This window comes from Bos javanicus, chromosome 3 (assembly GCF_032452875.1).
Source record: "Bos javanicus breed banteng chromosome 3, ARS-OSU_banteng_1.0, whole genome shotgun sequence".
NCBI lineage: Eukaryota > Metazoa > Chordata > Mammalia > Artiodactyla > Bovidae > Bos > Bos javanicus.
Genome location: NC_083870.1, coordinates 14719926 through 14741948, shown reverse-complemented (window position 1 = coordinate 14741948; position 22023 = coordinate 14719926). Strand labels below are relative to the sequence as shown.

The window sequence follows — 22023 nt, the reverse complement described above, 5'->3', positions numbered from 1 at the left end:
CCTGAGTTTCGAGCTTATTTTGCCTTCTCGCCAAGAAAGGACTACGGTTGTTGTGTTTGTATAATCCTCCGTGTCCGGCAGTGTCCCCTCCCCCACGGCTGGGTGATAGACATTTGCTGCTTCCAATCGGAGGCGCCCAACGGTCGGGAGCGGCCAATCGGGGGCTTCGGTGGGCGGGGCGGCCGGGTCAGTCGGTTTTGGCGGTTCTATTTCAACATGGCTGAAGCGAGCAGCGTCAACGTAGGCAGCGGCTGTGAAGAAAAAGGGCCCGAGGAATTGTCTCAGGAACCTGCGCGCCCCGGCACTATCATTTCGAGGGTGAAGCTTTTCGACACCATGGTGGACACTTTCCTCCAGAAGTTGGTCGCTGCCGGGAGGTAAGGTAGAGGAAGTGAGGCCGAGTGTAAATCTCGTTGTGGATTGTTGTCCCACTGGAATCTAAACCTCGCGAGATCAGGACGGTCCGTGATGGGTGGGTGGGGGCAAAGAGCTGAGTCACGTGGATGTTTGGGGGTGGGGGGGCGGGTCACTGGTTTTTTGCTAACACAGGTACTGTGGAGCAGACCTAACTTCTAGCTACTCCTTTCTCCAGTAAACCTGGTGTTGATTATAGGTGGTTGGAAGGAACGTTACAGGCTTTCGAATTAGATTTAGGGTTCAAATCATGGCCCAACTTAAAATGAAAAAGATTTAACTGCTCTGTGCTTCTGTTCAGCGTGAATAAAATAGCAACAATAGTACCTTTCTCATAGGTTCTTTCCGAGATTTAAATGAGTAAATAGTCGTAAGGGTTTTAGAACAGTGCCGGCCACGTAGAAAGCATTAGAATCATAGAATTTATTATGAAAATAGTAATACGTTCTTCACTGGGTGGGTGTGAGGACTGAATGTCTTACAATAGAAAGAAACGCTTCCGGTCTACTGTCTATGAACAGTATTGTAACAATGTTACTGACGTGGGTTATTGAACACTTCAAACAATAGAGATTGGTAAGAGGAGAAATTCAGGCAAGCCTTTATTGAGACCTGTGGTGCAGCAGGAGGGCTTGAAAAAAAGTTGTAGGAGTCCTTGCTGGTTTTCCTGTGGGAGAGGCAGCTGGTCCCTTAAATGCGGAGAGGACAGGGGTGGATCCATTGGTCCAGCTTGGAGAGGAGGCTTAAGTGTTCTGCCTACCCCTTCAGTGGTGCTGTGTGCCGGGATCATGTGCAGTACCCAGCTTTTACTTCCAACAGCTCAGAAGTAACGGTTGGAATTTTTGGTCTTTTTGTATCTTATTCATAACTTGCCATTAACTGTGCCTGTATGTGGTTAGTTTTAGTTCCTTATAGTTTCTTTGTATTCTGCTGTTTGAGGAGACTTTTGCCCAGGTGCAAGCATTGCAGCAAAGGGACCCAGGTCCCAGCCGGTCACGACAGTATTGGACACTTTAAAGGACGAGTTTTGTCCATGGTCGCATACCCAGAACATTAGTACTGAAACACTGTTATCAGGACCTTCAGGGGTTTGACCACAGCCTATTCTCCATCCACCCTCTATGTCCCTACTACCTCTGTTCTTTGACCTCGTCAAGACTCTCATCTTCTGATTTCCTTCCTAGTTTTAGGACTTTGTTTCCCACCAAGACCTTAGGATCCATTTCATCACTCATTGATTCACTTAGCAAATATTTAAGTGCCTGTGCCAAACACTGTGTCAAGTGCTGGGGATACAATAAAGTAGACAAGGCCCCTGTCTTGGAGCTTGCCTTCAATATGTAGAGACATGAAGTAAGCAAAATTATCACAGAGCTTGGTAAGCTAATGAAGAGGCAAATTAGGGGAAAGGAAGACACTAGATAAGATAGGGATTCCAGTCTGAGAAAGTGACGTTGATCTGAAACTTGAAGAATGAGAGGGAACCAGCCTTCTGAAGAACTAGAGGAAAAGCTTGTGGGAAGGAGGAACAGCTTGTGCAAAGGCCTTGAAATGGTCAGGGGATTCTAAGAAGTAGCAAAATGAGAGTACAATAAGAGGAGGCTGGACAGGCAGGTGATCGGCTTATCCAGCAGGGCACAGTTTCCATAGTAATACATTTGGTAAATAATTTATAATCATGTTTATGGACCATTCATGACACGCCATCATTGTATGTCCAGGCAGGCTCTATTACTGATCGATTAATTGGCTTTCTCTTGCTCATTCTTGCCCTCCTCTCCCCTCCCCATAGGCCCTGTTCTCCGCTCGCTGTGTGTCCTCCATTTTTTTTATGTATTCATGTGCAGATATTTACTGGATATCTCTAGTGTCTCAGGCTCTGTGTTAGGAACTGGAAATACCGCAGTGATGAAGATAGGAAGGTCCCTGCTCTCCTGGAATAGACTTTCTTGTGCCATAAAGAAAAATAAATCAGCAAAAAGGAATAGAGAGCAATAGGGATAGGTCTGGGTTAGTGTAAGTGCAAGGACCTGACATTTGAGTAAGTTTGTGCCTTTGTAAAGTGTGTTGTTTTGTCGGTAAATTTATATAGGTTTTACATTTACATGAATCATAATCGTGCTCATGTCTTTTTCAATCAACAGATTTTTTATTTTAAGATATAACCATATACTGTAAATGCATGTGGTTCATAGCTTCTCAGTGCTGTTTATCATTTCATGATACACGTCCAGCACTTGCCCATTCCCAATCATGAACTCTTGATTGCTTCCAACTCCCTCCTCCACAGATTATGCCAGGGTGCCTCCCCTCACAGACTAGTGCTAGAATTTCTTTGAGGTGTACAGTGGACTGAAATCCCTGGATCCAAGGGTTTACACCTACCTATGTTTTGTCAGAGCGCTTTCCGGAAAAGCTGGTCCAAATCCACCATTCTGTTTGCCATTCTGAAGGTGTGAAAAGGGTATTTCATTATTATTTTAATTTGCACATTTCTAATTCCTCATAAGCTGTGGGCAATTCCTTGTATACCTCATTAGTCATTTGACTTCCTTTTCTGTGAACTGCCTACTTATTTCCTGTAATTTTTTTTTGTACTTTTTTAGAATTGGGTTTTTTATCTTGTTGATTTGCTGGAGTTCGCAGTATGGTCTAGATATCAATCATTTTGTCAGTTTTAGACTGAAGAGGAAATAGCAATCTCTGTGAGATGTTAGCTTTGTCTATCATGTCCTTTGAGTAACAGAAATCCTTAGTTAAATTAAAATTGCAGATTTTAATCATTTACACTTTACCCCAGGAAGATGAGGCAGAAAGAGAAATGTAGTCATCCCAGGGGGGCCTTCTCCCAAGCTATGTGGATACTCATGACTCTACTCAGCCTTTGCACTAAGTCCACATCCCTCGAACAGTCCTAATAAATTGTTAGGTATCACCTAATCAATTTGTATTTTAAAACCCTCAATTTTCCTGTGTTTAATCTTATGGCCTGTGCTTATGATATCTTGCTTATAGAGGCTGTACCCACACCTAGATCACAAAGATGATATGCAGTGTTTTCTTCTATTGGCTGTTTTATCATTTTACTCTTTCAGTCTGTGATCTGTCTGATCACAGGTGTAAAATGGTAGTTTCAGTTACTCTTACTTTTTTTTTTAGTGTTCCCAGTCATTGCCAACTAAGCAGTTCATTCATCTTTTATCATATGGCAAGTCCCTCTGCATTTAGTGCCCCTGGGTCTCTCTCCTGTTTCACTGATCTATTTGCCTGTCTTTGTGCCAGTGCATATGGGTTCTGCAGTTTTTGGTACATATTTTTGGCAAATTAAGGAAGTCCCTGTCTCATTCTAGTTTTCTGAGAATTATTAAGAAGATCATGATTAGGTGTTGAACTTTATCAGATGTTTTCTTCCTCAGGAAGATCTTGTCATTTTTCTTCAGTTTGTTAATGTTATGATCTACATTGGTAGATTTTAGGAAAGTTAAACTGTCTTTGCATTCTTGGAATAAATCTTGAATATGATGTATTTAAAATATATAGTTGGATTTAGTTAGATCAATGTTTATAAGCTCTTGGAAGCAACAGTTAGAACTGGACATGGAACAATAGACTGGTTCCAAATTGGGAAAGGAGTACGTCAAGGCTGTATACTGTCGCCCTGTTTATTTAACTTATATCCAGAGTACACCATGAGAAACACTGGGCTAGAGGAAGCACAAGCTGGAATCAAGATTGCCGGGAGAAATATCAATAACCTCAGATATGCAGATGACACCACCCTTATGGCAGAAAGTGAAGAACTAAAGAGCCTCTTGATGAAAGTGAGAGAGGAGAGTGAAAAAGTTGGCTTAAAGCTCAACATTCAGAAAACTAAGATTATGGCATCCGGTCCCATCACTTCATGGGAAATAGATGGGGAAACAGTGGAAACAGTGGCTGACTTTATTTTTTTGGGCTCCAAAATCACTGCAGATGGTGATTGCAGCCATGAAATTAAAAGACACTTACTCCTTGGAAGGAAAGTTACGACCAACCTAGACGGCATATTAAAAAGCAGAGACATTACTTTGTCAACAAAGGTCTGTCTAGTCAAGGCTCTGGTTTTTCCAATGGTCATGTATGAATGTGAGAGTTGGACTATAAAGAAAGCTGAGCACCAAAGAATTGATGCTTTTGAACTGTGGTGTTGGAGAGGATTCTTGAGAGTCCCTTGAACTGCAAGGAGGTCCAACCAGTCTATCCTAAAGGAGATCAGTCCTGGGTGTTCATTGGAAGGACTGATGCTGAAGCTGAAACTCCAATACTTTGGCCACCTCATGTGAAGAGTTGACTCATTGGAAAAGACTCTGGTGCTGGGAGGGATTGAGGGCAGGAGGAGAAGGGGACGACAGAGGATGAGATGGCTGGATGGCATCACCAACTCATGGACATGGGTTTGGGTAGACTCCAGGAGTTGTGATGGACAGGGAGGCCTGGCATGCTGCGGTTCATGGGGTCACAAAGAGTTGGACACGACTGAGCAACTAAACTGAACTGAACTGAAGAAACCATTGTGTAATTCAAGGTCATAAAGATTTATATGTATATTTTCTTCTATGACTTTTATAGTTTTAGCTCTGACATTTTGGTCTTTGACCCATTTTGAGGTAGTTTTTGTATGGTATGAGAAAGAGATCCAATTTCATTTTTTTACATATAGACATTGTCATTTAATTTTATGTACTTTGTAATTTTCCTTATCATTTCCTCTGTAACCCAGTGATTATTTAGTAGTATGTTATTTGGCTCCCAGACATGTAATTCTTAAAGAGTTATCCTTTTGTTGTAATTTCCAATTTTATCATCTTGTGGTGAAATAACAGTTTGTGTGATGCTGATTTTGTGGGAATTTTTGACATTTTGACTCTTTATGGCTAAGTCTACGGGCAATTTTTGTGAATATTCCATGTATACTTGAAAAGAGTATACAGTTTGTGTTTCCTGGGTATAGAATTTTATTTTATTTATTAGTTTGAGCTTCTAAATTTTCCTATTAAAGTATTTTAGTTATTCCCTGGTGGTCTCGTGGTTAGGACTCCACTTCCACTGCCCGGGGCATAGGTTCTTTGATTCCTGGTCTAGGAGCTAAGATCCCACAGGCCTCAAGATGTGGCCAAAGGCATGCGCGCACGCGTGTGTGTAGAGAGAGAATATACTCATTTTAAAAATGGTCTTGATTGAGCCATTCATTTCATTTTAAAAATCTCTCATCACAAAACAACAAAATTCTGTAAAGCAATTATCCTTCAGTTAAAAAATAAATAAATTTTTAAATACATTAAAAAGTTAAAAAAAGAAAAAATCTCATCACAACTGTTTATATCTCTTTTTTCCCGTTGTCTGTCTTTGTTACATTATATATAGGGGTTATTATTTTTTGTTAGATGCAAGGGAGTTTATTCTAAGAGAAATGGAAAGTCATTGATGTTTTTAAGGCATGACTGATCCTTTTGTGTGTGTGTGTGTGTGTGTATTTAGGAGATGGCTCTCCACGGGCTTAAAAATCTATTTATTTGTAATGCTCTGATACAGTGATTGATCTTTTAAAGGTACTCTGACTGCTGTGCAGGATATTAATGGATTGTTGGTAGGATTACCTTAAGGTCTTTCTAGGCTTCTAGACTCTGATTTTTTTTTTTTTTCTTTTTGCGACCTCAACCCATATCATGACAGATATATTTAAAAAGCATTGAGTGTCTTGACTGAGGTGGTGGTTATGCAAGGTTACACATGTGGTAAAGATACACAAATAGAAACAAATGTATGTATAACTGTTGAAATCTGAATGAGTTCTGTGGATTGTACCAGTGTCAGCTTCTTGGTTTTGATATTGTACTGTGGTGTGTAAGATGTTAACATTGGGGAGAGCACATTTCTTTGCAGCTTCCTCTAATCTATTACTATTTCAAAATAAAATTGTCAAAAAATTTACATCATAAAAAGTACAAAAAATATCTATGCAGCATGTTCAGTAGAAAACAGTTGAAAACCACCAAAAATGTTCAACATTTGAAGGATGGTGGTTACGTAGGTATAATAACTATCTAGTAAAATCCTGTTGAGGGCAGTCCAGTGGTTAAGACACCATGCTTCCACTGCCCGGGGTGTGCAGGTTTGATCTCTGGTCGGGGAACTAAGATCTCCTATGCCACATGACTATGGAGTTATTTAAAATTCCATTTTGAATAATACTGACTTATGGAAAAAATGATCATGTTATAACGGTAAGTTTAAAAATCAGGTTATGTCATGGGGAGAAGTATCTGTATCCCATATTAAATATAATTTTTATCTAGTCATATTAAAATTGTAGTTGACTAGGTGATGTGTTATATTTTTTATTACTCTAAGATGACACTTATTAGGTCAGTGTTGAGCTTTTATTTTTGAAGCCGTTCCCGTTATTTTTAAGTCTAAATCATCTTGTCTGCCCTACTTGTCAGGTCACGGTCCTGTGCCTGGGGTGCTAACTGCATGGTTGGGGCTGAAACGGTCCAGATAAGAGGTGGTGTAGATGAGAGGGGTGGGTGGATATGAGCTGATCAGAGAGAGAATCGGATTGGATTGGAAGGGAAGGTGAGGGGGAGGGGACCTCCAGGAGGATGCTGCCTCTTCCTGATGGTGGTTGAGTGCAGCTTTACCATCTACTGAGATGAGGAAGAAACACTCCCCCGTGAGTTGGGGGAGAGAAATGAGTCCGGGGTTGGAGATCAAGACCTCTGTTTGGATAGGTTCAGTTGGAGATGCAAGGCAGCCACACTTGTGTATCTCAGCTCCTTTGCCCCCTCATCCTCCTACCCCACCAGCTGTGAAACCCACCTTCAGGGTCCTGCCTGCACTCCTCTGCCCCTGCACTCAACCTCTGAGCAGCTGTAGAGTCTCACCCATGGTGGAAAATGGTGCTTCCACACAGCCATGTTCTTGGGATTCATCTGGGTGCTCAGCGAGCCCATTATCCTCATGTCTCCAGTCAGCTCTCTTCCCCTTCTCCACAGAAGTATTAATATTTAAAATGTTTACCCTGTCCCCCAGGCCCTTCCCCTGCTACCTCTACACGCTCACTGAAAACGGCCTCAACACCTGGTCCACAGAGAGAATAGAGACACCAGGCAGGGGTTCAGACACCTGTAAACTTGGCTGGGATGCCTGGTCTTGCATCCTCCTAGCTCCCTCCCCGTCAGTGTCCTTCCCTTCACATCCCAGGCTGTGACCTTGGGTCTCTGCATTCCCAGCTTCTAGTTCTCCATCTCCAGTTTTTTCCCTCTGCTTAGGGGAGTTTGACACCATTCTCCTAAAACCTTCCTTTCAAGGTCAATAATAACTCTTTGTTGTTAAATACTTTGGATTTTTTTTTCATCTTTAATGTACTTGCTCTCCTTGTAGCATTTGACACTATTAACCACTTGTCTGTCCTTGAAATTTCTCCCTTGGCTTCCAACACCATTCTCTGTCCTTTACTGCACTGGCTGCTCCTTCTTGGGCTCTTCTTCGTCCACTTGTCCCTTAAATGTGCGAGCATTGCCCTTCTCCTGCTTCACCGGCACATGTGCAGATCATAGCCCATTTGGTATCTTGCTGTGCTGAAAGCCCTTCAGTGGCTGTTCATCGCTCCTTACTGTGGCTTTCAAGGCCCCGCGTGTTCTAGCCCCTGCCTGCCTCTTGTTCCCCTCTGCAGCTATACTTGGTCATCCTAACCTTCTCATTCCCTAGAGTGTCAAGAGCTTTCCTGCCTCAGGCTGTTTGCACTTGATGTTTGCTCTGCCAGAAATGGTTTTCTTGATCTTCTCTAAAGCCACCTTTCTCCCCTGGTTATTCTTTATCACAACACCTTATTTCATTCCTTTGTAAAGACTTACCATAGTATGTTGTTCTGTTGTTTGTTTGTGGTCTGTCTTCCCCACATGAAACGTAAGATCCTTGAGGACAGGATCTTATCTGTCTTATTCATCACTCTCTGCTCATTGCTTATTATGGTGCCTGGCACATAGTAAACATTCAGTAAATAGCTTTGGAATAAGTGAGGATTCTCAAGCCACATCTTTCTCCCGAGCTTCAGGCCTCTATCTTTAACAGTCTACTACTAGAAATCTCTACTTGGTATCCCACAGAACCATCACGTTCAGCAAAACAGGATTTCTCTTCCCTCTGTGGTCCCCAAATTGGTTGAAAATACCACCATCTACTCATTCTCTAGGCCAGAGATTTGGGATTCCTCATTGACCCCTTGCTTCCAGTCAGCCACCACGCCCTGTTGGTTTCAGCCTCTCTCCTCAATCTCCTCTCCATCGTCATGCAAATGCTTCAGTCCAGGCCCTCACTGTCTCTCATAGAATTATTGCACCAGCTTCCAAAATGGCCCTCCATCCTCAATCTTGCTCCCTCCCTCCAGTCTATGGCTCAGATTTGAGCATGTCCTTCTGCTTATAATGTTCAGTTGGCTCAGGACTGCTCAGCTCCTTAGCTTAGTGTAAAGGCCATTCACCCCTTGGCCCTTCCCATCTCTCCAGCTGTGGTCAGGGCTGTGGGTGTGCAGCAAGGCACACTTGGTGTGCAAACACATGCACATGAATTCTTAGGCGTTGAGAGCTGCTACTGTCCCCCACCCTTGCCACCCGCTCTTTCCACTTGCTTTTTCTCATTGCTAGAACGCCCTTCCCCTCTCTCAGTTAAGTAGGAACTTACGGCTGGCTTCCACCTAGAAAGGGCTCAACAAATGTCATGTATGAATACAGCCTTTTAAGATGTATCCAAATGCTTGACCCTCTCCCAAGTCATTAAAAGTCCTCAATCCCAAAGACCAAGAATTTATACAGAGGACAGGAATCTCTACAGAGTAAAAGCTGGTCTATTCACATGTCAGTTATCCAAAGGGATATTTCAAACTGCAGATTGAATTCCTCTACAACTCATGTTTTTCCATCCATGTTAGCTTGACCAGAGGGGCAAATTATATGATACACTCCAGAGTGACTGGGAGATTATTGGCCTCACTGGGCTGTCAGACCTCACAGACCCACACCCCTGTCTTCAGTTAGGGTGTCTTCCTTTCACTGGATCAGCTGAGGCAGAGACGTCCAAATCTGTCCTCTCGTAGGCTTCAGGACATAGAAATGTGGCCCCGCTGGAGCTTACCATATGCGACCTCTCCCTTATCTTCTGAAAATGAAGGGTTCATTTTGTCCATACAGCCTCCTGGACCTTGAGAAACAGCTGTTTTCCTGTTTAGCTAAAGCAAGTAGATGAGGTTTGCTGTGTTTTGTTATAAATCAGGACCCGCCAAGAGAGACAGTTGCTTAGAGTTGGTGTTGGTGGGGCCCCGGTAGAAGTTGGCACCATTGAGGGCACGCCCAGTCTGCCACAGGTCCCCACGGCCCCCGGCAGTGGTGCCACGTGCGGTGTTCGTCCCAGGGGCACTGAGGGAGTGAGCGGTGACTGATGGTTCTTGAGTCTGAGGTGCTAGACTGGCCCAGTGCCTGTCCGGGTGCCGTTCCTTCCCAACACGTGCTACAGAGGGTGATGTGTAGAAACTGACTTGAAGCCTGTGTCTGACAGGGACCAAGGAAGGAGAGCTAATCGCATGTGTACGTGAACTGGTTGAGTTTTAAACGAATGGCAGAGACTGTTGGTGTTCATAGGAAACAGTTCTTCACAGGAAAAAGAGTGGTTTGATATTTAAAATATTCTGATTAAGTAAGTGCTTCAGAAATATCTCGCGCTCTTTGAATGTGCAGATGACGCGTGCTGTTGGCAGCGGCTAGTTTCTGAAGTGTGGGTGTGACTCACAGACTGCGGTGTGTGGCTTCAGCCCGTCGTGCTGATTGTCTGCTCTTCGTGTGTTTCCAGATCACCCACCTCACCCTGTCCCCACTGTGTCGGCCGCCACCTCAGCTGTGCCTCCTTAGTCCCCCTCCCAGCAGCCAGAGGGGTTTCTAACATACAGATCTGATCTTGCCCCAGCCCTGCCCAAAGCCCCCTCCTCCAGCTCTTCCTATCATGATACGCTGTAGACTGTGTGTGTCTGACCCACCAGCCTGCAGACTGTGTGGCGGCCAAGGACGCCTGACCCAGAGCTGACGGCTCCACCATGTCCCAGCTCTGTGACCTTGGGCAGGCTCCTCTCTGCCTCAGCGTCTGCATCTGAAAAATGGGCACGGCGAGAGTAGACCCTTCCTCAGTTACCATGAGGACTAAGTGAGTTGCTTCACGTAGAGTGCCTGGCTCAGGCGGCACCCCGTGCGTGTTTCTCGTCACGGCATCTGCACCCCAGGCGTGCGTGCACTCTAATCTTCACGCTGCTGCCGGGCCTTCTGTCCTTCCCTCAAAGACTCCTGCTGCTCTTGGACGTTTCTTCCTCTAGGGAACCCTGTGGTTGGTCACATCATTGCAAATATTTTCTCCCACTTCGTAGGTTGTCTTTTCATTTCGTTTCTGATTTCCTTTGCCGTGTGAAATCTTGTAAGTTGGATTAGGTTCCATTTGTTTATTTTTGCTTTTATTTCTGTTGCCTTTGGAGACTGACCTAAGAAAACATTGGTATGATTTGTGTCAGAGAATGTTTCGCCTATGTTCTTTATTAGGAATTTTTTGGTGTTAGGTCTTATATCTAAGTCTTTAAGCCATTTTGAGTGTATTTTTATGTATGGTGTGAGCAAATGTTCTAGCTGGATTTGCATGCGGCTGACTGACCTCTTATTTTCATCAGGGAACACTTCTGGTTTTTATTGCCCCCCTTCCTTTCTCAGTCCTGAGGCTGAAAAGGGGGAAGGGGGAAAGACCAAGCAGCGAAATATTTCTTTCTTCTCTTTTCTTTCTTTCTTTTTTTTTCATTTTAGAGAAACATTTCTTAATAAAACAGGGCGGCTGTACAGGTGGCGGGTGGCAGGTGGAGAGCATGGGTTTCTGTCACAGTGCTCCCCAGCTTCTGTATATTTGTATTGCTCTGTCTTCACCCTCCATGCCTTTATTGAACGAAAACGCCAGTTCTCACCCGCCCTCTGGTGGACAGTCTGTGGAACAGGCGGGCAGGCAGGCAACAAGCTGGTTACCGTGGAGGAGGGCGCACCGGGTTTCTTTAGCACTAGTACACATGAGAAGGCAGTGGCACCCACTCCAGTACTCTTGCCTGGAAAAGCCCATGGACGGAGGAGGCTGGAAGGCTGCATGCAGTCCATGGGGTCGCTAAGAGTCGGACACGACTGAGCGGCTTCACTTTCACTTTTCACTTGCATGCATTGGAGAAGGAAATGGCAACCCACTCCAGTGTTCTTGCCTGGAGAATCCCAGGGACGGGGGAGCCTGGTGGGCTGCCGTCTCTGGGGTCGCACAGAGTCGGACACGACTGAAGTGACTTAGCAGCAGCAGCAGCAGCAGCAGCAGTACACATGTTTACTTGTCTATGCCTCTGTCTTTCCATTCCTGCACAATTTATCTGCGTATGTAAACTGACAGATTGACTAGCCACTAGAGCTTGATTTTGACCTTAAATATTTTAAGTTAAACATATGTGAAAACTCAGTTTACAGTGAGGTTGTTTGGTTTTGTTTTGTTTTATATTTGGAAGCACTGAGTCTTAGTTGCTGCATGCAGGATCTTTTTAATTGCAGCATGCAGGATCTAGTTCCCTGACCAGGGATAGAACCCAGGCCCCCATCAGAGAGATGTGGAATCTTAACCACTGGACCACCAGGGAAGTCCCTGCGATTAATTTTTAGTGCTGTGAATGACATGCTTTTTTGGTGAGTTCAAAAACAGTGATGGTGACTCAGATATTGCATAATAAGAGGAAAAAACAGGTTAAAATCAGTGAATGTATAGTCATCTCTGTTTTGAAATTCAGTAAATGCAGTTTTTAAAAGTTACTTGCAGCACTATTTACAACAGCCAGGACATGGAAGCAACCTAAAGGTCTATTGACAGAGAAATGGATAAAGAAGACGTGGTACATGAATACAATGGAATACGGCTCAGTCACAGAAAGAAACGAAATTGGGTCATTTGGAGAGGTATCGATGGACCTAGAATCTGTTATACAGAATGAAGTAAGTCAGAAAGAGAAAAACAAATATCGTATATTAACGATATATGTGTTTTATATATATAGCCAGTGTGTATGAGGAATCCAGAAAAATGGTGCAGATAAACCGAGTTCCAAGGCAGGAGCAGAGACAGACATAGAGAGCGGACTGTGGGCGCAGCGGGGGAGGGAGAGGGCGGCATGAATTGGGAGGTGGGGTTTGATATAAATACACTGCCATGTGTAAAACAGGGAGTTAGTGGGAACTCGCAGTGTGATACAGGGAGCTCAGCGTGGTGGTCTGTGAGGCCCTAGAGTGGCGGGGTGGGGCCGGGCTGGAACGTCTGAGGGAGCAGATATATGCGTACATACAGCTGATTCACTTCTTATACAGCAGGAAGTTACAACATTGTAAAGCAGTTATACTCCAATAAGAAAATACTTTCATTGGTGAAAAATGTGGCCGTTTTTTGGGGACCACAGTGTAGCCTTTTCTTTGCAGTGGGGTCGGGGTTCTTCCTGCACCTGCAGTTGCAATCAAGATGCTTTACTAACCTGCCTTCTTCAGACTTCCCAGCCCTGGGAAATGCAGTTACTGGCTGTGTTCTACATTTTTCAGGGGTGGTGAGGACTGTTGCTTTGAAAATTGTAATAACAATTGTAGCTAACGTGGAGCATTTCCCTGTACACTGTACTAAGTGCTTACATATGTAACCTCATTTAATCCTCACAGTAATTTTGTGACTTATGGGTAGTTACTATCTCTGTTTGATGGAGATAGAGAGCGATGCTTATAAAGGTAGAGAAGTTGTCCAGGGTCACTCAGCTGATGAGTGGCAGAGGCAGGATGTGAACCCAGGCAAAAGGACAGGCAGGCCTTAGAGCTGGTGCACTCGCCCGGCAGAGACAGCTGGAGGGCCCCTGTGTACCCTCAGGAGGCCAAGGCCAGAAGACCATTCCAGCACAGGGCACAGGAGGACTTGGCAGAGAGGCCGATGGAGACGCTCTGTGGAGAGGGCGCCTCTGATCAAGCAGCCCAAGCCTTGGTACCCTAGGGTCCGGGGTAGGGGAGGTGGCTGGGAATGGAGCACGCCTGAGGCCGGGCAGCCTGGGCCTCAGCGCAGTCGCACTCACCTGGTCTGCAGCTTGTCTTGCGTGCTGCTGTGATTCTAACACTGTCTGGGTACCCTGGACATCCCAGCGCCATTGTGGATGGCATCCCTGTCCACAGAGATATTAGAATTTACATGAGAAGATAAAAGGTGACACTTGGCGGTAGTGGCCATGAATGTTTTCTAAAATGCATCATTTCTCTGTGAGTGCGTTTTTTCAGGAAATTTACAAGAGCATTCACAGTATTCCCAAGTCTACACTGGCTCTCAAGAAAGGAATCCCTGGGGGCTGAGGGGAGAAGGAATTGCATGAAGGTGGTCTGAAGATACAAGCTACCAATCATAAGACAAATCAGCATTAGGAATGCCACAGAACTTGGTGACTGCAGTTATCACTGCTGTGTGGTGTGTGTGGAAGCTGTTTAAAAAGCAGACTCTGCAAGTTCTCATAACAAGGAAAATCCAATTGTTTGTTCTTTTTTGTTTCTCTGTGTATGCTTAGTCGCTCCGTCATGTCCGACTCTTTATGACCCCATGGACTGTATGTAGCCCATCAGGCTCCTCTGTCTATGGGGATGCTCCAGGCAAGAATACTGGAGTGGCTTGCCATACCGTCCTCCATGGGATCTTCCCACCCCAGGGACTGAAGCCAGGTCTCCTGCACTGCAGGTGGATTCTTTATCATCTGATCCACCAGGGAAGTCCTTTTTGTTTCTGAGATGGTGTATGTTTACTTACCGTGGTAATCATTTACCAGTATATATAAGTCATTATGCTGTACCCTTTAAACTTACAGGGTGCCATATGTCAATTGCATCTCAGTGAAACTAAAAGAAAAGAAACCACTTTCCTCCCCACTTCCAGCCTGACTGCTCTCCCTCCACATCCTTGGAGCACGTTTCCCGTGTTGTGTGTTTGTATCAGTGTGTGTGTTTCTGGGTCCGTCACTTTCACTGATCTCGCAGACCAGGAAGGGGATACCAGAAGAGTTGACCAGCGGCACTGGTGAGCAGAATTATCCTGCCCTGGGCCCTGTCTGCTGCCAGCCTGGGCTGAGAGGGCTGGGAGGAGGAACAGGATCTCCCATTTCTGAGCCAGACCCATTTCAGGCCACAATTACCCGGTTTCCATTCCAGCCGCGCTTTTTCAGGCATCGTGTGTCCCTCCATATTCCTCTGTGTAGCCGCAGACTGCGTGGCTCGTGGGGCCAGCGGCAAAACAACAGGATGTCTGGGGCTCTCGAGGGTGAAAGGACGTCTGTCGTCTTTGTATTTGGTACCTTAGTTTTTCCCCCAAAGTGCACGGATAGCAAATATGTACCCTCAAGAGGATGGGAGACGGTCGCCCGTAGCCAGAGGTACGCTGGTAGGTGTGTACAGCCAGCCCTCCAGAAATGAAGCCCTGGCTCACGGTGTCTGCCAGCTTCCCGGGTGTAAATAAGCCTAGCAGCGTAGCATCTCTGCATACAGTAGAGGAGGGGCGGGCAGCAGTGTTTCCACAGATGGAGACCATGGATGGGGTCGGCCTCCGGAGCAGAGTAAAGTGTGTAGAATGACTTGGACATCATGTGTTTTGAGCAGGTAGTACCTTGTGGGTTTTCTTAGAAAATACTTACGCATGTATTTGGCTGTGCCGGATCCTAGTTGCAGCATACAGGGTCTGGTTCCCTGACCAGGGACCAAACCTGGCCCCCCTGCATTGGGAGCGCAGAGTTTTAGCCACTGGACCGCCAGGAAAGCCCCAGTACCTTTGTTTTTAGTGTGATTCGTTATAGTCTTACCTAATTTAATTTTCAGTAATTACTGTGCTTAACAACTGCCTCACAGATTTCCTGGAAATTTAACAGTTATCTCTTGCAACCACTGTGAGCTGGCCGCAGCACACCACTGCGCCACTCTCTGCGTCCGTTTCAGAGGACTCTGTTTTGGTGGCAGGAACGGGGCCAGGAGGCCCAGAGAGCCATGAGAAAGGGAGGACCCAGCAGTGACGCCCTGGCTGCAGTGGGGCCTGTGCATTGGGCTCCAGGTACCCAACGTCCTGTTTGTCCAGAGCCCCTACTGGCCCAGATGGCTGAGGAATATCTGAGCCCACAGTGAAGCCTCAGGGTGTGTTTCCGGACACCTCCTCAGCCACTCTTTGCAGGTCCCTTGACATTCCTTCATCAGAGAGGCCTTCACTGACCACCCCCACACTTAAAGGTGATCCCCACGGTGCACTCTCTGAGCCCCTAACTCCCAGCCCTTTTCCCTCCAAGCACTCTCCACTAGTAATCATCCCCACGTTCGCCTGTGAGTTTCTGTACTTCCTGCCATCTCTTCCTCCACTGGAAGCACCAGGAGGGCCGTGCCAGCCTCACTGACCCAGAGCACCCAGCACATAGCAGATGCTAAGTGAACACTTGTGGATGGGAAGGGCCTGAGAGAGGCTGGTGGAGGGGGGAGAGGAAACAGCCATGAGAGTTCGTTTGTTATTTCAGTTCCTTTGCCCAAGAGGAGCCAGCCATCGGGAGTATACTGGGCACCCTTTGACCTTTGCAGCTACAAGGAGTGTGTCAGCTGCCAGTGACAGAGCCCTGATTTTAAATCCACAAACAATAAGAGAAATCCATTACCTCACTAGCAAGAAGCCCCGAGGTAGGATGGCTCCAGCTTGATGTTTCCAGCAGCTTGATGATCTGAGACCCGGTTCTTTCCCTCTTCCTGCTCTGCCTCTGTGGTTGCTGGGGGCTGGAGCATCACCTGGGTATAGTTAAGTCCCACAGAATGGGCATCAGTTCTTCCTGTGTGGCTCTTTTTAGGAGTAAGGAAACCTCTCCCAGCGGCCACATACCCTGTCCTAATGCAGCCCTGCAAGGGCACTGGAAGGACCAGAGAGTCTCAAAGTGAGGGCACAGGCCAGCAGCATCAGCATCGCCTGGGAGCTTGTTCAGAATGGGGGCGGGGGCAGTGGTCTGAGTCTTCATCAGCCCTCCTGGTGATTTGGTGCTTGGTAAGGTCGAGTTTAAGTACTGTGGCTGGCCCAATTGTGACCCACCCTTCAGAGGGAGACACCTGAACTCAGCCGGGGCTCTGCTGAGAGGGAGTGGGAAGACTGGAGGGGCTGAGCCATCCTCAGTGACCAGAGCTGCAGATGAGACTCTGCCCCCACTGCCATTAGCCAGAGTCATAGAGACGAGGCCTCGAGCCCTGTGATGAGGGGCAGGGGTGCCCAGGCGCCAGCTGATGACTCTGAATCCCCAACCTGCGCCTTCTCCCCTCCCACCAGCTTCCAGAGGTTCACTGACTGTTACAAGCGCTTCTACCAGTTGCAGCCTGAGATGACCCAGCGCATCTATGACAAGTTTGTAACTCAGTTGCAGACTTCTATCCAGGTGAGTGGCAAGAATGCCCGCAGGCACTCTCGGTTCGGGTCCTGTCTTCCAGGTCGTCAGCCCCCTGAAGGCAGGGACCCTGCCCTCAGCCTCCATCTGCCCTCAGTCCCCAGGACTATCCCCTGTGCCCAGGGGCTGCAGTGGCCACCTTCCCTTCCCTCCAAATGATGTGGGTGTCTCCAGTGCCTCCTGTCCTGTGCTGTAATGGTGGTTATAGTTGCTGTCCCACCTGACCTTGGGAGCTCAGCGAGGGCAGGCCTGGTTCTGCTTCCCTGTGTTTCTTTATTTTTTTTTTTTTCCCTGTGTTTCTCCAGCACCTGCTGCAAAGCCTGGCAGAGGAGGCGTTTAGCAAATGATTGAATTCACAGGAACTGCATGCTGGAGGGGGCACAGGAAAGGACAGGGTGCCTTTAACTCTCCCTGGGGAGTCTCAGTTCCATGCTGGCACGCTCCAGGATGGGCCTCGTTAAGCATCAGAATGTGTGTGTGCTGTCAGCTGGGGGCGCTCGGGCGTGGGGGTAACTGCAGGGGCTGCAGCCTTCAGAGATGATGGGCAGGAGGGGCGTATTGCTGCAGGCTCTTTAAAAAAAAATTTTTTTTTTAACTGTGCTGGATCTTTGTTGCTGATTGTGGGCTTTCTCCAGTTGTGGGGAGTGGGAGCTACTCTCTAGCTGCGATGCTCGGGCTTCTCGCTGCAGTGGCTTCTCTTGTGGCAGAGCACGGGCTCTGTGGCACACAGGCTTCGAGGTTGCAGCTCATGGGCTCCAAAGTACAGGCTCGATACTTGTAGCACACAGGCTTAGTTGCCCTGTGGCACGTGGGATCTTCCTGGACCACGGACTGAACCGGCGTCCCCTGCATTGTCAGGTGGATTCTTAACCACTGGACCACCAGGGAAGCCCATGCAGACTCTTTTAAGTGTTTTCTGTGTTGTACTTCCTTACTTATAAAAGTCACATGTAGGGAAGTTGGACTGCTTGTATGAAGACAGAATTTAAATCAGCCAGAATTTTACTAAGTGCCATTAGTAGTTCAGCATATGGAATTGTCTAGTATCATTATAGCTCCTTCCTGTTTTCCCTCCAGGAGGAAATCTCTGAAATCAAAGCTGAGGGAAACCTGGAAGCTGTCCTGATTGCATTGGACGCGATTGTGGAAGAAAGCAAAGACCGCAAGGAGCCAGCCTGGTGAGAAGGGCGTTGCCTGCTCCCCTGGCCACAGGCAGGCTCATAGGGAAAGAGGCAGCATTTCAGCATCTTAGGAAAAAAAATTTTTTTCTTTTATTTGGCTGTGCTGGGTCTTAGTTGCGCGGCATGTGGGATCGATCTACTTTTGTGACCCGGGATGGAACCCGGGCCTCCACTGGCCCACCCAGGAAGTCCCAGCATTTCAGCATTTTGAGGGAGCTTTTCTGGTGGAACCATGTTCATGAGACTGTGGGCTCACGGCCCTTGAGAGGACCCTGTGACAGGGACAGGTGGAGAGGGCCAACACCGAACAGTGCCCCGGCACAGAGAGACAAATGCGTAGCCCCTCTGGGGAGGGAGAGCTGGGGGCAAACGTGTGTCATCCTGGGGGCTGAGGTGACTGGGATGAGAGAAATCTTCCCAGGCAGCTCGTTTCAGGACCCACGTGGCCTGTGGGAGAGAGGGTAGACAGAGGGAGTGGGATGAGGTGGAATAGAGACGTTTGGACTCTTAGGTCGTTTAGTCTGGCCCAAGCATCTGGTTTTTATTCATTTGTTCATTCAACAAATATTTTAGGAGCTCTTACTCTACGCCCAGAACTGTTCTTCATGCCAGGGGTTCGCCAGTGACTAAGACAGGAAAGACCTGCTCTCCGGGAGCTGTCATCCGGGGGCAGACCCGCTGCCTGGCTGTCCTGGGCAGGACAGAGCGGGGGCCCTGGGGACGGGAGTGCAGAGCTGAGGCCACCAAAATCACAGTGGCCGGAGCTCCTGCCTCCATTCCCTGCCTGAGCAGATGCCTAGGTCAGGAGGAGGGAAAACCTTTTTTGTGCTTTTCAGTTTAATGCTTTATGTTCTTTATAACTGAAGAGAATTACCTTTTATAACTGACAAAGGATTTTTAAAGAACCTACAGTGGCTTCTATGCCCCTGCCCATCAGAACTGACCTATCTCCTCACTCTGGGCATTCAGAACCCCCTATAATCTTGCCTTCTCAGATCTGTCTTTCCTCATCTTCCCACGTTAGCCAGCCATGGCCTCTGGGGGTCTGGGCCTGTTCTCGGGCCACCACCCTGTGCCCATCTCTCCAGCTTACAGTCTGACAGCGGGGACGCCCCAGCAAGGCGCATGGTCACATGGTCACAAGCACAGAGGAAAGCTGCCTCCAGCCCTGGAGGGGTAGAGCTGGGGAGAGCGTATGTGGATGAAAGGAGGAAGGCTAGGGTGCAGACTGGTGAAAAGGGGAGAGGTGGGTTCCTGGGAGCAGAAGCTGAGGGACAGGGGTCTGCGTTCCCTTCAGGAGCAGGAGCCATGCGATTGGGTTTGAGAGTGAGGGACCACAGGAGAGGCCTCGAGAGCCAGCTCAGCTCAGCGGAAGGTGGGCGTGCCACCTGGGCTTGGAGGAGAGGCCTCACCCCACCACCTCCTCTTCCCTGTCCCCACCCCTGCGCCCCCTGCAGGCGACCCAGTGGGATCCCGGAGAAGGACCTGCGCAGCGCCATGGCGCCCTACTTGCTGCAGCAGCGGGATGCCCTGCAGCGTCGTGTGCAGAGGCAGGAAGCCGAGAACAGGCAGCTGGCGGACGCCGTCCTGGCTGGGCGCAGGCAGCTGGAGGAGCTGCAGCTGCAGGCCCAGGCCCGGCAGCAGGCCTGGCAGGTGAGCGCCCCAGCCCGGCCCTCAGGCCCGCCGTCCCCTGTGGCAGCTGAGGAGAAAATGGGCCCAGAGAGAACAAGTGGCGTGCCCAGGGGTGGCTTCTGCCTGTCGCAGTCAGGGTCAACACTCCATAGCCATGGCGGCTCAACTCCACGTGACCACTGCCCGGTACCTTTAAAATGTGTGCTTCAGAACAACTTCTAGAGTGTCAGCATACCTACAACATAGCCTCCCTGTAAAAAAAGCATGTCCTTGAGGGTAAACTCTACTCTGAAAGTGGCCCAAAGTCACTTGGGGCCAGGTTGGTAAACAAAGGGAAGGGGTGACAGGCTGGGTGACACAGACGGCAAGTGTGGCTACAGAGTGATGAGGGGGTTTCCTTGCTGCTCAAAGCACGATTCCCAAAGAGGGCTTCTAGTGGGGCTTGAACCCAACCGCCGGTGGGTTCTGTCCACCATTCAGATGTCCAGCTGGTGTCTATTGTGGCCACTTGACAGCTCCCTTCCTGGGGCAAACCCTCCTGATCCTGAGCAGGATAGGTCCCCAGATCCATGACTCTTGGGTTCCCTGGTCTCCTCCCAAGACCAGTCAGGGGAACCTGAAGGCCTCAGCAAGGCGCCGAGGCCTCAGAGAGGCGGCGGCGAGAGAAAGGCTGTGTCCTGCTCTGCTTCCTCTTGTCTTCACGCCTCAGCCTCCGGCCCTGGGGGTGTACTGTCGTGCAGCATCGTGTTGTGTAGTGGCCCAGGTCTGCATGGCAGGGCCCAGGACGGGTAGCCGAGGCCCTCAGCCTGGTCCTGTCTCCTGGGGCAGGTTCCATGGCTCAGAGTTGTGTCTCGGGTGCTCTTAGGGCTGCCTTGCTGGGTCCTCAGGCTGCTCTGACATTGCCAGTCCATCACTGTGAGGCCAAAGGTCACTTCCCTGACTGGGCTCTGGCTTCCAAAGTGGCCAAACAGTGATCCCCAGAACCCTGCCAGCTGTGACATTTGGTGCTTCTGTTCTAAGAGGAAGGACGCACCCTGCTCTTAGAGCCATACCTCTCCCCGACAGGTGCAGATCCTAGCCATTGTCTGAAGTGGGTCAGGTGTGCTCAGCGCTGCGTCCTGTGTGAGCCCAAAGAGCCCCTTCTACCACAATTTCCATGTCTAGTCCAGCTGAAGGGCTTCCCCAGTGGCTCAGTGGTAAAGCTTCGCCTGCAGAGCAGGAGATATGGGTTTGATCCCTGGGTTGGGCAGATCCCCTGGAGAAGGAAATAGCAACCCACTCCTGTAGTCTTGCCTGGAGATCCCTATGGACAGAAAAGCCTGGCAGGCTATCATCCATGGGGTCGAAAAGAGTTGGATACAGCTTAGCAACTAAACCATTAGCCCAGCTGAAAGTCCATTTAAGAAAGCGTCTCTGCTAGCTATCTCCACTAGGTCAGAGGGTCAGGGGGACACTTTAGGGACCTTTCTGAAGGTCAGCTCTTCTCTGTGGAGGCCCAGCCTAGGTGGAGCCCCAAGCCTGCCACCAAACCTGCCATAAACACCTGAGTGGAGTGGATTTCCTAACATGCTCTGCTGGGCCCATGACATGAGTTACAGACACCTTCCATATCATCCTGGTAGAAACTCAGGCCTGGAGTCAAGGACAGTGGAGGAAAGGGGTTTGGGTTTTCTCATCTCCCAATCTGTCTGTTCTCTCTCATTGATGTCAGGCTCTACACAGAGAACAGAAGGAGCTGTTGGCCATACTAAAGGAGCCTGAGTGAGGAGGAGAAGGCCAGACCCAGGAGCAGAGGGCAGTCAAGGTCAAGGGCCTGTGGTCCAGGATGCTGGGCCTGAGTGAACTGCATGTGAGAACAGTCCCTCAGCAGTGATGGAATCTGCTGGAGATTGGAGGTCTCTCCATTGCTGTTGTACTTTGGGGCTCCTTGGGGTCAGAAACACACACAACGTTCAGATTCCTCCCTGTTTTCTCCTAACTTGAGGACTCTTGGCCAGCTCCTGCCGTGGAAGGCAGGCCCCATGCTTCCTCTCGTATAGGTTTGGGCCAACCCGCCACCCTACCCCCGACACACACCGCCAGTTCCTGAGCCCGCCCTCAGACCTGGCTCGGGGAATCTGTCTCCAGTCTCCTGATTGCCCCCTTGCTGGCCAGCCCCAGGGACCCTTGCCATGCTCTCCCCACATCCGCAAATAAACCTCCTCCACTACACTGTAATCTGTGAGGGTGCTGCTTCCGCCTGGGCCTCTCCCC

At 48.4% G+C, this 22023-nt stretch overlaps 1 protein-coding gene across 2 annotated transcripts; it reads left to right on the top strand.

The window, feature by feature from the left end:
- Nucleotides 1-86: 86 nt before the first annotated feature.
- Nucleotides 87-21987, top strand: PMF1 (polyamine modulated factor 1). 2 transcript variants are annotated; one of them, XM_061403806.1, is made up of 6 exons: nt 11692-12491; nt 14081-14583; nt 16843-16948; nt 18035-18135; nt 19596-19791; nt 21482-21987. In XM_061403806.1, the coding sequence occupies exons 2-6, from the start codon at nt 14351-14353 to the stop codon at nt 21533-21535; spliced, it is 690 nt and encodes a 229-aa protein (XP_061259790.1). In that variant the 5' UTR covers nt 11692-12491; nt 14081-14350; the 3' UTR covers nt 21536-21987. The 2 variants fall into 2 exon arrangements, with proteins under 2 accessions (XP_061259798.1, XP_061259790.1); XM_061403814.1 differs by lacking the exons at nt 11692-12491; nt 14081-14583 and adding an exon at nt 87-377.
- Nucleotides 21988-22023: the final 36 nt, after the last annotated feature.

Coding starts and splice junctions, on each gene's coding strand:
- PMF1 (XM_061403806.1), top strand. CDS start 14,351: ATGCTGTACCCTTTAAACTTACAGGGTGCCATATGTCAATTGCATCTC. Junction 14,584..16,842: donor AGAGTTGACCAGCGGCACTG/GTGAGCAGAATT, acceptor CCCTCCCACCAG/CTTCCAGAGGTTCACTGACT. Junction 16,949..18,034: donor AGTTGCAGACTTCTATCCAG/GTGAGTGGCAAG, acceptor TTTTCCCTCCAG/GAGGAAATCTCTGAAATCAA.